The sequence below is a fragment of the Castanea sativa genome, chromosome 3, assembly GCF_040712315.1.
Source record: "Castanea sativa cultivar Marrone di Chiusa Pesio chromosome 3, ASM4071231v1".
NCBI lineage: Eukaryota > Viridiplantae > Streptophyta > Magnoliopsida > Fagales > Fagaceae > Castanea > Castanea sativa.
The window spans coordinates 12,679,208-12,694,749 of record NC_134015.1 but is presented as its reverse complement, the minus strand read 5'-3'; the positions used below and the strand labels follow the sequence as shown (position 1 = coordinate 12,694,749).

At 34.0% G+C, this 15,542-nt stretch overlaps 1 protein-coding gene and 1 long non-coding RNA gene across 6 annotated transcripts; one reads left to right on the top strand and one right to left on the bottom strand.

Annotated features, from left to right (window-relative positions):
* Positions 1 to 518: 518 nt before the first annotated feature.
* On the bottom strand, positions 519 to 5,036 carry LOC142626689 (thioredoxin reductase 2-like). Of its 3 annotated transcripts, none has more exons than XM_075800397.1 (3): positions 4,762 to 5,036; positions 2,655 to 3,768; positions 519 to 1,031 (listed from the first exon to the last, which is right to left on the bottom strand). In XM_075800397.1, exons 2-3 carry the CDS (start codon positions 3,745 to 3,747, stop codon positions 961 to 963), a joined length of 1,164 nt encoding a protein of 387 aa, XP_075656512.1. In that variant the 5' UTR covers positions 3,748 to 3,768; positions 4,762 to 5,036; the 3' UTR covers positions 519 to 960. The 3 variants fall into 3 exon arrangements, with proteins under 3 accessions (XP_075656512.1, XP_075656511.1, XP_075656513.1); XM_075800396.1 differs by having other exon boundaries at positions 2,655 to 3,774; positions 4,762 to 5,035; XM_075800398.1 differs by having other exon boundaries at positions 2,655 to 3,706; positions 4,762 to 5,035.
* A 1,527-nt stretch (positions 5,037 to 6,563) lies between these two features.
* On the top strand, positions 6,564 to 11,326 carry LOC142629711 (uncharacterized). Of its 3 annotated transcripts, XR_012843100.1 has the most exons (5): positions 8,653 to 8,758; positions 8,846 to 8,949; positions 9,052 to 9,444; positions 10,585 to 10,834; positions 11,101 to 11,326. It is a non-coding gene; the product is annotated as an uncharacterized LOC142629711 (long non-coding RNA). The 3 variants fall into 3 exon arrangements; XR_012843101.1 differs by lacking the exons at positions 8,653 to 8,758; positions 8,846 to 8,949 and adding an exon at positions 6,564 to 6,676 and having other exon boundaries at positions 9,065 to 9,444; XR_012843099.1 differs by having other exon boundaries at positions 8,628 to 8,949.
* Positions 11,327 to 15,542: the final 4,216 nt, after the last annotated feature.

The window sequence follows — 15,542 nt, the reverse complement described above, 5'->3', positions numbered from 1 at the left end:
TGGATACCATGGCCAATAGTAACAAAGCAATGTTTTTTTTTCTTGAACAAAAATTGAAGTAACAATGACACTAGTTCATCGTAATTCTAAATAACTTCTTCACGTTGTGAGTTAAATTGTTTATTTTTCTTCTTTTTTTTTTTGGGGGAGGGAGGGTGGGGTTGGTAAAAGGTCCTACGATAAAACTTTTTCTGCCCATATATCCAATTGGTTCTATAGAATTAATTGATTAAAAAATTAAAGAAGCATTAAACTTTTTTTTTTTTTTTTGCAGGAAATAAGTAAATGAAGATTTATCATTCATGCCATAATTCAAAATAGCATGCTGAGTAAATAACCCATAGGATCTATTGAAGGTCAGGGCTCTACAAACCTGGTGAACAAAAATTTGATTTCTTTGTTCATATTGGCATGTCCTTGTGTAGAGAAGAATAATTACCAATAGGACATGCTATCACACTAACCAAGTGCACCCCAAAAAAAAAAATTTAAACACCTGCCATATAGTACATCAAACATGGTGTTAAAGAAGAATATATCTCAAGAAACCAGCAGAGTAGCCAAGATCCAAGAGAAAATGCTACAGTCAACATGTTTAAAAGCCACCAAAAGGGCAAAACCTAAGGTTTAAGATTTACAGATTACCAAAGCCAAACAATCAAGACAAGTTACAGCTGAAAACAGATGCAGCATAATTTTAGAAATCTATTTATGCATCCAACATTGACAAAGTAAAATGTCATTGTTTTGGAGACAATTCTTTGTCCTTCTTGATTAAATATTGTTCATCAATTAGCTTCTTTTTTGAACACTTTTTTAAAAGGGTACACCACCCCACCTGCCAGAATTGTGTATCGGGTAATCCAGGGAAACTCTCCTAGTGGGGATGAGCCTAGTATGTCTGGATCTATAACTCATACTAAGCCTCCAACCACTAGGATGTACCCTAACAGGTACTCATCAATCAATTTTACCCTCCTGAGATCCAATCTCTTGCAAGTAATGTTCGGCTTCCAAAGCTGCCATGCAACCTGCATCATTAAAGAAACCAAGTAAACTAAATAGAGAAGACCTTAATACATCTACTGTGAATAAACTATAACTTAAGTGGAACAAGTCTTTTTATTTAAATTTAAAATGATAACATAAATTGTTCAACAAAACCCAAATATTGGTGACAGAAACAGGTTATCACAACAATGGTAGATGCCATGGCCAATGGTATAATCAAAACCACTGCTTACATGATTTCTAATTTTCTACATGACTGTTCTGAAAATTGAGAATGAAACAAAAACCAGCAGCAGCCTTTCTCTCCCCTCCTCTTCCCCAAAATCTTGGGACCTAAATGAACATTTCAGAAAGACATGTATTCCCAATAGCAGAATCACTTAGATTGGAGTTAGTAAGCAACCTGCTGTTATTTACCTACTTATATACCACTGTCAATTATTTGTATTATCTCAATTCTTATAGTCAATTACAAATACTGTCAAATCTTATGCATCCCAATGTAGCTAAATGATGAACACAAAACACTTTCCCAAATCAATGTAGTTTATTTATTTTATTTTTTTGTAAATCACATTTAAAAAGACAAACAATCCAAGCCTAGTCAAGTATCTTGCGATAAGTTCAGTTTGTGAGATTAAAGTTATGCACGGGCTTAATTTACATTTGCGTAGAAATCATAAATACATGTCACCCAGTCTCAGGTCACCAAGCAATAAAAAAAGCCAGAGTCTAGCTCAACCTTGAAGTGACAACCCATTTGATCTTATTTTAAGGGGTCCAAAAATGGGTGGGACAAAATCAAGTTCCAAATATTCACATATCTGAATACTCCATGTTCTTAAAACCTGAGTTAGATCAGCTTGGGTTTGCTCAAAAATGGGCTCAGTGTCTCAAAAGAATGCGCTTAATTCAAGACTTAACAGTCATCCAATTGCATAGAGAGATGGTGATCAAGCCATGTCAAACAGATCATAAATAGATTAATTTCTTCACAACCCTAGAGCACAAGTTTCATCATTTGGATAAAGAAGAACAAAAAAAGTACATGGTCACACAAGGTGAGATTTGTGAGACTAATTTTCTTTTTAAATCCACAAGCATAGAATGGACAAGAAACATAACTTTTTAGAACCATCTTCACTACACACCTATTAGGAGTGAGTCAAAAAATAAATATTAAAATTTCCTTTTGTTTATTATCAGTTTCATCGGTAAAGGGCAACTACATTCACTAATGTGTTGCACATAGAAAATACCATAATGCAACAAGTAAATTAGAGACACTGGCAAATTTAGAAAGCATAAATATTCTCTGTTCTCGCAGTCAGGCCCTTTATTATCTGGTGGGCAATTTGATCAAGAACAAAGAAACATGTAAACCAGCAGCTTGTAGTTGAAAAATGCATCTGAGTAAGCAGTACAGAGAAGAGAAGTGAACCAGGCAATTAAGTTCAGCATTATATCAATGCGATAAACATAATTTTGACCCAGCAAAAAACAGAAACAGAAACAAATATACCTTATTACCCACACAAAACATATAATCCCAAATAAAATGAAGAAGAGAAGTGCTGCAAACATAAAAGCTCCAAAATTGAAATTTAAATGATGAAGGGAAGAGATAGAGGATATTGACAAACCAGTGCTGGCAGCAGTAACAGCCTGCCTATACTTTTTATCCTGGACATCTCCAGCAGCAAAAACTCCAGGCACACTTGTCTGGGTGGTCCCTGGCTTTGTGACAACATAGCCACCAGAATCAAGTTCAATCTGACCATCCAAGAACTTGGTGGCTGGCTCGTGCCCTATCGCAAAGAACAATCCCGAAACCTTGAGATCCGAAACCTCCCCACTCAGTACATTCTTCACCTTCAACCCTCCCAAGACCCTATTATTAGTGTTTTCGTCCCCATAGGCTCCAACGACCACCGAGTTCCATAGAACTTGAATCTTAGGGTTAGTCAAGACCCTCTGCTGCATAATTTTTGAAGCCCTAAATGTATCTCTCCTATGGATGATATACACAATGGAACCATACTTGGTGAGGAATGTGGCCTCCTCCATGGCTGAATCCCCACCTCCAATTACTCCCAGGGGCCTGTTCCTGAAAATGGGTGCAGCACCATCACATACAGCACAAGCTGATATCCCTCGGTTCCAAAACCCACCTGGGCCCTCACCAGAGCCAGGGAAGTCTAACCGCTTGGCGACAGCACCAGTCGCCACAATGATGGAATTGGCAATGACAGTCTTAGAATCAGTGAAGACCTTGAAAGGGGTGGTGGAGAAATCCACCTTGTTGACGGTCTCGGTTAGAATCTGAGTGCCAAAGCGGAGTGACTGCTTGCGGCAGCAGTCCATGAGCTCAATGCCATTAATTCCATCTGGAAATCCTGGGAAGTTCTCCACCTCAGTGGTTGTGGTGAGCTGGCCGCCAGCGGCAATGCCATTGGCCATCCACCCCTCAAAGAGGATGGGCTTCAACTCTGCACGGGATGCATATATGGCAGCAGTGTGGGCAGCTGGGCCACTTCCAATGATGCACAACCTTGTTTTGAGGGTATGGAGATCATCCATGGCCGAAGTCAAAGAAATGGCGGCGGCAGAGGAGGATGCTTGTCCAGGTGTGGAAGTGGGAGCTACGGTGGGAGCAGCAGAGTTGGAGGCCTTTCGAAAAAACTTGGAACCTCTTCTGAGTAGATTTAAGAGCTTGTTTTTAGGGCAATAACTCATAATTTCTCCTTTTTGCAGTCTCTTTTGCTATAAAAGTTAAAAAGCATGATTTTGAAAACCAAATTGTAAAGAGAACCAAAAAAAAAAAAAAGAGATGTTAAAGTTTTTAAGATTGGACCATAATGGCATCATAAAAAATTTAGAATGAAATAATAAAGCATAAACAAGCTAATTAAAATTTGAACAATAACAATTCTTTAAGTACAACGTCTAAACAAACAAATAAATTCCACATAGTAATATTACACATTAAAAATATATATATTCGACTACAACAACAGCAGCAACAATCACCACCTAAGATGATATAGAGAATCAAGAGGAATTACAAATAAACCTAAGAATTAAACAAACTGAGGACATATATAAACAAAAACAGAACACCCACTAAGTACTTGATTTTCATAAACAATGTGGTTCAAGTCGCAGCAAACCCTGAAATGAAAAATGAAGTAAAACAAACCAGAAACGGTGACACACTTCACGGCAAAGATTGAATAATTTAAACAAATGAAAACAGATTGAATCTAAATTTAGCTAATTCCAGATAACACTTACATACAGTCAAAGATAAATATAACAGGACCAAATAAAAAACACCTAATTAAGCATTTTTTGTTTAAAGCATGCACTGATAAAAAGGGGGATTACATGTTAATTTTGATTTATAGCACATACCCAGTAAAGAAAATTCTCCAAAAAATAGAATAACCCTCAAATGATTCTATGTTCTCTGCATTTAACAATGTGGGGTTGCCCTTCTGACTGAGTAAACTAAGTATTATGGAAAAGAATTTGGAACACCCCATGTTTTTTCTACATTTCAAAGCTCAAATTAACAAGACACAATAGCTGATAAACAACAAGAAGCTTCAACAAGTGAAAACTTCCAATACCCACAAGTGGGTTTTTTTGTCCTCTCAAGAACCCATCTAAGATCATGTAATACACAAACCCAAAAAGATAAAGGAATCCAAAAGTAAACAACAAAGTGAAGACGATGAAAATGTTCACCTCAATGTCTAGACTTCCCAAGTTCCCAGTGAGCTATTCAGATTGGGGTTATGGAGGAGGAGGAGGAGGAGGGTTGGTGGTACCGTGGCAGAGGGGAAAGAAGAAAGCATAAGCTCATAGGATTGGTAGATAGTAAGTCCATCCATGACTTCTTGTGTATGCTTTGCTTGGGCGGTAGGATTGGGCCTTGAGACAGAGGAAAAGAATGAACGCAAATGCTTCTTGGAATACCGAAAAAACTCTAAAATAGAACAAAACTGGAATACCAGTAACAGTGGTCGTGTTTTTTTTTTTTTTTTTTGTGGGTACGGTACCTGCTAAAATCAACCATAGATTTTACTTGCTCTAATCCTAACCGTTATTTTATTTTAATAAAAAACCTGCTACCTTATCCCTACCTTTTTTTTTAAAAAAATATCTGTCGTTGCATAAATTTTAGTAATTGGGGCTTTAGATCTGAAAGAGGTTTTTAAGGAAAATGTTTTATTTAGCTGTTTGGTTGCTAAGAAAAGTTCAGGGAAAGTAAAGGTTACTAGTATGATTTAGATTCATGGATGCTTTTTGTTTGGGTTTGAGAAAGTGTTTAGGATCTACTCTACTTAGTCTTACGGAATTATTATTTTAGTTCTAGTTTAATTTTTTGTTAATTAAAAGTTTGCTAAAAACTTTTTTTAGTTTTCCTTAGTTGATGTACTAATTATTTAGGATTTAGGACTATGGGAATGAAACAGGGGGAAAAAAAAGAAAAGAAAACCCAAATAGGAAATTTGATTAAATTGCTTATACATAATATGGATTTGCAAAATGGGATTAATTTTTCTTTTGAGCATTAGTACTATAAGAGCATTCATATCAGTCCATCAATGTATAATAGAAAAAGATGTAGAATTTACTAAGTTTTGCTCAAAAATGACTCTCATTAGATAGTGTATAATTGTGTAGATTTATAAGTTTGCCACAGGAATCATGTAAATTTATACTGCCACTATTTATTTTGCATTTAGTTGTTTATTCTTTCTTTACCTATCTTGGGGACAAAGAAAGAGAGTGGATGGTGGTGGTTATGTGTGAAGAAAGAGAAAAAAATTAATTAAAAAAGGAAAAATTAATATTTTAATGCAATGGAGCGTAAAATAGATAATCTGATATGGGGTGGTGGGGTGTTTTGAAAAGTGAGTATGTAAAATAGAAAAAGTAGGTTTTTATACTAAAATAGACAGGAATTTTGACACAAGTTGATGCGAATGCTCTAAGAATTATATAATTGCTTATTGAGAGCAAATCCAAACTGACTTGTTTTGAAGTTCTTTGAAATGGGTGTTATATGTCATAAAAATGTGTTCTTAAAAAAGCTTGCTTTTTAAAGATAAAAGCTTGATTCTTAGCTAACCAATTGTGTGGTTACTGATATGGGGATGTAATAACAAGTGACCACCACATGTGTGTATGATTATTTGAATGTGGTTGCAATTAAGGCGTTGATGAGAAGCTGTTGTTTAGTTTTTCTCCTAAAATCTTGTCAGGGATTTCTAGCTCTCTATATAGGTGGGTAGCATTGAATCTAACATGAATATACAAGGGAGTGGTAGAACTGCAGAAAAAACTTTTTTTGAAGCTATCAGCAGCATAGGGTTCATGTAATTAATTTAGATCTTGTTACTTATTAGTTATTACTGATATAGTAAGTTTTGTATGCATATTTGTATATATTAGTGATTATTTGATACTCGCTATAGTTCTCAGCATGCTTGACCATAAAATGCTGCTTGCAATGGTAAAAATACTATTTCTTTTTAGGTATAACATGGAGCGGCCTCGTTTCAGTGATCATCTAGAGGCAATCAAGTTCATCTGCAAGGACTTCTGGTCCGAGCTCTTCAAGAAGCAAATAGACAACTTGAAGACCAATCATAGAGTAAGTTCAAATATTTTAACTGATTATACATTATATGTTTTTGTGTGAATTTAAGAAAATAATTTTTTTTTTTCTTGTAGGGTACGTTTGTCTTGCAAGATAATCGATTCCTTTGGCTTGCACGTATGTCAGTTGATCCATCTCCTGAAAATGGAGATTTATCTCAAGATAATCCTCCGGCTGAAAACAAGGCAGCACAAGCTACTAGCATGCATCTATATTTCCCATGTGGAATCATAAGGGGCGCTCTTTCAAATTTGGGAATTCCTTGTGCAGTTACTGCAGATATATCCAACCTTCCTGCATGTAAGTACTGGTTATTGAGTGCTTTAGATTGTAAATGCTTTTATGCACATTGTATATTTTGGTAAGCATTCCATGATATGCTTTCTTTTGTCATTCAAGACATTGGATGATAATCATTATTTATTTGTTTATCCATTCATGAAGGGAAACATGCTTTTATGATTTCTTGCTTGTGATTCAGGATTTGCTTACTCACTCATTTTCCTACTAAAGGTGGATAAATTGATTATGGCAATACCTACACTGATCTCCACAATTTCATTCTTTCTCCTTTCACGTGCATATGTTTTGCCATAATGTTCCTCTGTTTATTTATATGTCATATTCGGCATACTCAGTTGAGCAAATCATCCTGAGTCCTCCCATATATATTCATATCTTTTAATGTCTCAAATCTAAACAAAAGAAACAGTTAAGAGAAGTAGTCCCTTTGATATTCATATCTTTTAATTCTAAGTAGTCCCATGGATCTCATTCAGGTTATAAGCTCTGCTCAATTCATCTATGTTAGGTTTTTTAATGCATTGACTTATCATTGTATATATTCAACTTGGTATTATTTTATAGGTATTAGGTACTTGATGTTTAATCTTGCTAGTTCGTAGACTGTTTTCACATCTTTTGTATAGCTGATTTCTTATACAAGCCACTTGTGGTGTATATCACTAATATGTTTATATGTTTTTTTGAGGGTTAATTTTATTTCTCCACAATATTCTTCTTTGTAATCTCCTCCATATTCCATCTAATTTTCAATATTTGATCTTTGAATTTTTTTTTTTTCCCCTTTGCCTTACCCTACTACTATCCATTCCCCACCTTCTTTTTCCTCATTCATCGTTCAAAAACTTTTAGCAGTAATCGCCTTGTATTTTGTCCCTGATTTTAACTTTCCAGTAGTATTTTATTCAAAATCATTTTATTAGGAGTTCCTCTGGATTATTAGGAGCTCCTTGGCTGCATATTGGTATGTGCAAATCCTGCATGCCTCTTTTTCATATTTATTGGCCTTTTTACACGTTGCTTTTCCTGGGAAACCTTATATTGTTCTAATATGCAATTTTCTGTTTGTTGCATCCTGTTATCAACATACTGCATCTCTTATGAGTTATGAGGGTGTCAGAAACTTTTTTCCAACAAGATTGCATATGGAATCCTTGAAACTACCATTAGGATGCATGCAACATAGTAAGAACTGACTGACTTGATTGGTTGTATCATTCTTCCCCAGAACCTCCTATTATAAGTGCGTCTGCACAACTAGTTTAGGGAAAAAAAAAAGAAAACCAGGATCATCTATGGTAATGATCCAATCTAAATTACTTTTGACGAATAATTACTTCACACATATCTTTGGTTTTTTTCATTTTCCTTTGTTGACCAAACTCTCACTTTCTTGATTTTATGCCATTTGATGTTTTGATTGTGATTGGCACTAATGCAAAATTATCTTCTTGTATTCTGGTTACTTTTGTTGCTCCTTTTAGATGAATGCATCACGAGCTATTTTAAAGCTAAAATTTAGGCCTTTCCATTATAAATCATGTCCTTTTGAATACTACTTTTTGCATGCTTTCTTGTAATCATGCTTGTTAAAAATTATTGAACATGTTCATTTGTGGTTCGCTAAAGGCCTAATGAGCACTACAACAGAAGATTTGGGCTAGGACTACAATTTGAAGTATCGGCTATTGTTTAAATTAGGACTTATGATCTTCCCCTTTTCCTTTCAAACAACAGTTACTTGATCTGTGAACTACACTGCTGCAATATCAGGTCATCTCACATTCAAACTCAGGAATATTTAGAGAGGAATCTCTGTTGTTGCATTTATATCGTGAATTTCTGATATAAATATTGCAGAGGCATGGTTGATTACCAGATTATTTTTTCAGTAATGAGGATGCCAGTGGCCAAGATAACCTTCATGCATTTTAGTATTTATAGTGAAACATAGCCTTGACAAGGTATCTGATAACTGAGCTGTTACTGCTGTGGGTGTAATTCAAAAATAATTTCATACAGTATATGCATATACAAGCAACATTTAATTCATAATTTTTCACCAGGTATATTATGAAGATTGACGAATAATTGTTTGGGAATGCGAGAGTTTGAAAAGTTTGTTTCCAGCTTATGTGGCTAGATTTCACATGCAATTGGAGGATCTTCGGATAGTCAAATGTGGACTGGAGGAAGTTGTTGCACTTGAAGATAGTGCAGAAGCAGCAGCAAGACTTGTGTTCCCTTAAATAACTCTCTTGATGCTTAAGAAATTGCCCAAACTCAAGTGGTATTCTCGAGGGGCGCATACTTCAAAATAGCCATTGTTGAAAGTATCGGAGTTGATTAAATGTGATCAAATTGAGATATTTGTTTCAAAATATTTGAAAGTTGAAGGAACAGTTGAACAAAGCCAACTTGAGACCTCCATCCAACAACCACTTTTCTTGGTTGAAGAGGTAAGTGGCTAATTTATTTAATCTTTTAAAATATTTAGGGTTACAAGAAGTTATATATAATCCTGTTTGGAGTAGTAGTAGTACTCATCTTTCACACACGAATAAAAAAAAAAAGTGTTCTCAGTAGAGCTCATAAATCTATATACTTGAAATAAAATGTGTTCTTAGTTTTTTCGTCCACATGTGATTCAGGGAATGTGATAGGCTATAGTATTTTGTTTGGAATTGGAATAGGTAATGGAGAGTTGCTTAGAACAACTAATAGATGGATAGACACCACTGGAAGAACACAGTTTCAAGAAAGCACACAAAGGCTTATTTTCATTCAAATCACAATACTGATTACAATGAATTACATTCAGGTACTTATGTTAACTGTTTGGAACTTGCAGCCTCAGACTTTTAAGAGTCCTAATCCTATTAAGTATAGCCTCTACAATTATCCAAAAGTCTACTGAGTTAGTTACAAGAGATTAGGATAGGCTGCTGGATCCAAAACTGCATGCAAATTCCTGTTTGGACACGAACATGGCATAACTAACTAACTACCTACAGCAGACAACTCGCAACTTCCGAACTCTCTCCCAGTTGCCTCCAATTGCCATACAATCACTTTAGGAACCTAATTAAGATCCTTAATCATCACATAGTTGGCTACACCCAGGATTGGAACTTGTCTTTAAAAAAAAATAAATAAATAAAAACCTCAAGATGCTCCTGCATCAACAAGTCTAGAAATATGGGAATACCACAGGTGATAAATTTTGACAACTTGAAAATATTGATCCCAATAACTGCTCAATGATTAAAATGGTTTTCGAAAATGCTTTTCTAATAAAATGACTCTTATTCCACCTTGCATTTGATTCACAAAGCATATTTCTGCCTCATTTTTGGTTGACATCTTATATTAATTGTTCAATAGTATTTAGGAAATTTTCTTTTAACTTTATTTATTTATTTATATTTCATTTAGATATATTCCAGTAATAAGTTGGGACCATATTTCTAATGGTATGAACTTAATGGATATAAATCATTTTGTAGCCCCTACTATGAATGTTATCGATTGGCCTAAATTGTTAAGGAATTAGATACTAACTCATATTTTCTTTTGTTTAATATTTTGATTTTTTATAGGGTCCATTCCCCAACTTGGAGGATTTGAGATTGGGTGGAAATTTCAACATGAAGGAGATATAGCATGGCCAATTTTCGGAAGAAAGCTTTTACAAATTAAAAAACCTTCACGTGGAAGGCTATCTAGTTGTTTCTAATTGGGGTACTTTTCTTGCAACATTACATAATTTGGAGGAAGTAGTTGTGAAGGACAGTTCCTGGGAAGAAATAATCCTATATGAAGAACTTTTTGATTTATTTGATTCACAAAGCATATTTCTGCATCATTTTTGGTTGACATCTTATATTAATTCTTCAATAGTTTTTAGGAAATTTTCTTTTAACTTTATTTATTTATTTATATTTCATTTAGATATATTCCAGTAATAAGTTGGGACCATATTTCTAATGGTATGAACTTAATGGATATAAATCATTTTGTAGCCCCTACTATGAATGTTATCGATTGGCCTAAATTGTTAAGGAATTAGATACTAACTCATATTTTCTTTTGTTTAATATTTTGATTTTTTATAGGGTCCATTCCCCAACTTGGAGGATTTGAGATTGGGTGGAAATTTCAACATGAAGGAGATATAGCATGGCCAATTTTCGGAAGAAAGCTTTTACAAATTAAAAAACCTTCACGTGGAAGGCTATCTAGTTGTTTCTAATTGGGGTACTTTTCTTGCAACATTACATAATTTGGAGGAAGTAGTTGTGAAGGGCAGTTCCTAGGAAGAAATAATCCTCTATGAAGAACTTTTTGATTTATTTGATTCACAAAGTATATTTCTGCATCATTTTTGGTTAACATCTTATATTAATTCTTCAATAGTATTTAGGAAATTTTCTTTTAACTCTATTTATTTATTTATATTTCATTTAGATATATTCCAATAATAAGTTGGGACCATATTTCTAATGGTATGAACTTAATGGATATAATCCATTTTGTAGCCCCTACTATGAATGTTATTGATTGGCCTAAATTGTTAAGAAATTAGATACTAACTCATATTTTCTTTTGTTTAATATTTTGATTTTTTATAGGGTCCATTCCCCAACTTGGAGGATTTGAGCTTGGGGGGAAATTTCAACATGAAGGAGATATTGCATGGCCAATTTTCGGAAGAAAGCTTTTACAAATTAAAAAACCTTCACGTGGAAGGCTATCTAGTTGTTTCTAATTGGGGTACTTTTCTTTCAACATTACATAATTTGGAGGAAGTAGTTATGAAGGACAGTTCCTGGGAAGAAATAATCCTATATGAAGAACTTTTTGGTCAGCAAAAACATGCTAGGATACTCCCAGAACTAAAAGAACTACAGCTGTTTGACATATCGTTGTTGAAACATTTGTGGAAAGAAGACACAAAACCAAGCCCAATTTTTCATCATCTAGAAAATCTATGTGTCACTATGTCAAAAATTGAAAAATTTAGTAGAAATATTGAAATGCCATGGATTGATTAATTTAGTTATATCCTCAACAGCCAAAGTCTGGTACAACTCAAGAAAACGAATGCAAGTGAATGCGAAAGGATAGCAGAAATTGTAGTATGAAAGGGGGGTGAAGCAAGTGAGGTGATTACTTTCACCTAGTTGACATACTTAAAACTTGATTGCTTGCCAAAGCTCACAAGTTTTTGCTCAGGAAGTTATTCTTTTTAGTTCCCATCTTTGGAAGAAGTAATTGTGAGGCAATGCCCTAAGGTGAAGGCCTTTTGTCATGGACCCTTATGGACACCAGAGCTAGAAAGAGTACAATCACCAAAAGAAGATGAATGGCATTGGAAGGCTGCCCTGAATGCCGATACATTGGCTTTGGAAGGGAAAATTATAATACTAATACACAATAGTTTTGTTGAGAAAGGGTAAGTATATTGATCTTTTTAATGCATTGCTGCATGAACATGAGAAAACATGTTTACCACATAAATTATAGGAGTCTTCTGGCTGAATATTGTAAAAAATGAAGTTTGTTTGTGATATGGGTACTGTTCAAACTTATTTGGCAAAATGAGGAAAGAAGTGAATTTCGGTAACGCCAATGCCGAAATTCTGAGAAAAAAAGTAAAAGAGGAGAGAAAAATGATATGACGGATGGGGAGAGAGAAAAAGGAATTTCGGCAATGATATTGCCGAAAAAAAAAAAATTGAATTGTGGCAATTGAATTGCCGAAATTGGAAGATTAAAAAAAAAAAAAAAAAAAAACTGAACTATGACAAGAGTAATGCTACGGTCACACGCTATTTTACCATATTTTTTACAAACTGTTATTATAGCCAATTTTTTATTAGTTCTCATTAGTGTCTATCAACATCACTTTTTTATTTACCAATAATTTTTCACAATATCAACAGTTTAAGAAAGTTTTTGTAAAAAAGTTTGTAACATTAGCATTTTGCCAAAAGTGGATGATTTAAAAAAAAAAAAAAAAAAACTCAATTGTGGCAATTGAATTGTCAAAATTGAAGGAGTAAATAAAAATAAATAAATAAACCTTGATTGTGGTAAGATACAGCTACACTTTTGGGTGACTAAGGGTCCGTTTGGATAGAACTTATTGCTGAAAATTGAAAATTGAAAACACTGTAGCAAAATAATTTTTAAATGTGTGAATAGTGCCGTGGGACCCATTTTTAATGAAAAAGTTGCTGAAAAGTGAAATTTGTGGGTCCATGAACAGTGCACGGATGCACTGTTCATGAGGAATTAGTCAACAACTACGGCTTGAAAAAAAAAAAAAAACTAAAAACGCGGGGCTTCAAAACGCAACGTGAAAACGTTGAATCCAAACGGGCAATAAATGTGTCTTTATAATTTTACTCCAAAAAGTGTGGTTGTAGCATTAATCTTACCACAATCAAGGGTTTTTTTTTTTTTTTTTAAATCATCCACTTTTGGCAAAATGCTAGAGATACAAACTTTTTTACAAAAACTTTCATAAAATGTTGATGTGATGAGTGATTGTTGATAAATAAAAAAGTGATGTTATTGGTAGGCACTAATGAGAACCTGTAAAAAATTGGTCATAACAACAGTTTGTAAAAAATATGGTAAAATAGTATGTGGCCGTAGCATTATTCTTGCCACAGTTTAGTTTTTTTTTTTTTTTTTTAATCTTCCAATTTCAGCAATTCAATTTTTTTTTTGGAAAATATCATTGTCAGAATTCCTTTTTATTTCTCCCATCCATCACATCATTTCTCTCTCATCTCTCTTACTTTTTCTCAGAATTACGGCATTGGTGTTGCCGAAATTCACTTCTCTCCTCATTTTACCAAATAAGTTTGAACAGTACCCATATCACAAATAAACTTTATTTTTTTATAATATTCAGCCAAAAGACTCTAAATTACAGCCTAGCCTCAGCTCCTAAGAAGTTGCCAAGAATTTCGATTTTCACTTATTAACGAGACCGCCGTAAATGTGATGGCTCATATTTTCTTGAGTGGTGAGTCTTTGGTTTTTATCTTGTACGTCAAAAGTCATTATTTCCTTCTTCTTTTTTGTCCTGTATTTTCATTGTGGTGAGATCTGCTTGGTCACATCATTTCTCTTCTTTTTTTTTTTTTGGGTGCTTTTTTATCATGATTGGTTGCAAACATTATATTGTTAAAAATTTTGGGCCTATTTGGTAAAAGATTTCTAGTAACTTTTTTTTTTTTCGAAATACGTGTGGGTGAAAAAGTGTGTGTAAATATTATAAACTTTTAAATTTTTTATTTATTTATAAATATATTATAATATTTGAGCTAGTGTGCCTTTGCCAATTGCTTATTTACTAAAAGTTTTACTTTTTATCTCAATTTTTTTTATTACTATAAATAATCTAATTTTTAGCTAGTTTTCATAAAATAAATTAACTTTTGATAAATACCATATAAATGAAAATGAGATACCAAAAATAAGCAATTGCCAGACAATCACTTGATATTTATAGTTGAGTATAAATTTACGAATAAACATTGCTGGATAGTTTACAAGGAGCCTGAACTCATCAAGAAGTTGCCAGGAATATTCTGTTTTCGCTTGTCAATGCAACCAGTATGAATGTGATCAATGATGGCTCATATTGGGTGGTTGGGTCGTATCTTTGGTTTTTGGGTCAAAACTCAAAATTCATATTACTATTATTTTGATTGGTTACTTGTGATTTTTATTGATGGGTTGTTTCCCTAATAATCTGCTCCCTCAATAAATTTTTAGGGATGCATAATTGATTACTTTGAAAGAGAAAACCATCCTGAATGTACATACTATTAATAGCAGTATGAATTTGTTAACACTTACCCCAAATATCACCAAAATTCTCATCATTCTCGTACAGCTCCTTGAGGCAATCAAACCCTACAACTTCTGTACGTAGGGTGGTTAACAAAGATGCTCGCCTACTAAGCGCATCTACCACCTTATCAGTGACACCAGACTTGTGCTTTAATGTGAAATGGAAGTGTTGTATGTAAGCTACCTACTAAGCATGTATCCTGTTAATGCTAACTTGACTGTTAATTTGCTTCAATGCCTAATGATTTGTATATAATGCAAACTCCCTCTAAGTCCGTTTATGGAAAAGAACTCCAGTTCATAGGTCAACCATTTAGTTCGAGCTTCATAGACTGTCTCATTGAAAAATGCTACTAATCTGTTGTCTTGTGAAAGAACAGTGCCTATCCCAACCATAGATGCTACTAATATTTCCAGGTCTCTAATTGAAAAGGAAAAATCTATGAGTATTGTAGAAGAAGATGCATGGGGTAGTATGGATTTCTTTTAACAGCTTAAATTTGAAGTGAATAAGTTGCTTTGAATGGAAGAGCAGATGTGGCAGCAACAAAGTCATTCTCATTGGATGGTTTCAGGTGATTGTAAAACTAAGTACTTCCACAATAGGGCATCTCGGCGATTTTGTCAAATACCATATCTAAGCTCTGAGATTTACATGGTATGTTGGTGTCAGGAGAGGAAAATG

Coding starts and splice junctions, on each gene's coding strand:
- LOC142626689 (XM_075800397.1), bottom strand. CDS start 3,747: ATGAGTTATTGCCCTAAAAACAAGCTCTTAAATCTACTCAGAAGAGGT. Junction 1,032..2,654: donor TGTTACTGCTGCCAGCACTG/GTTTGTCAATAT, acceptor TTAATGATGCAG/GTTGCATGGCAGCTTTGGAA.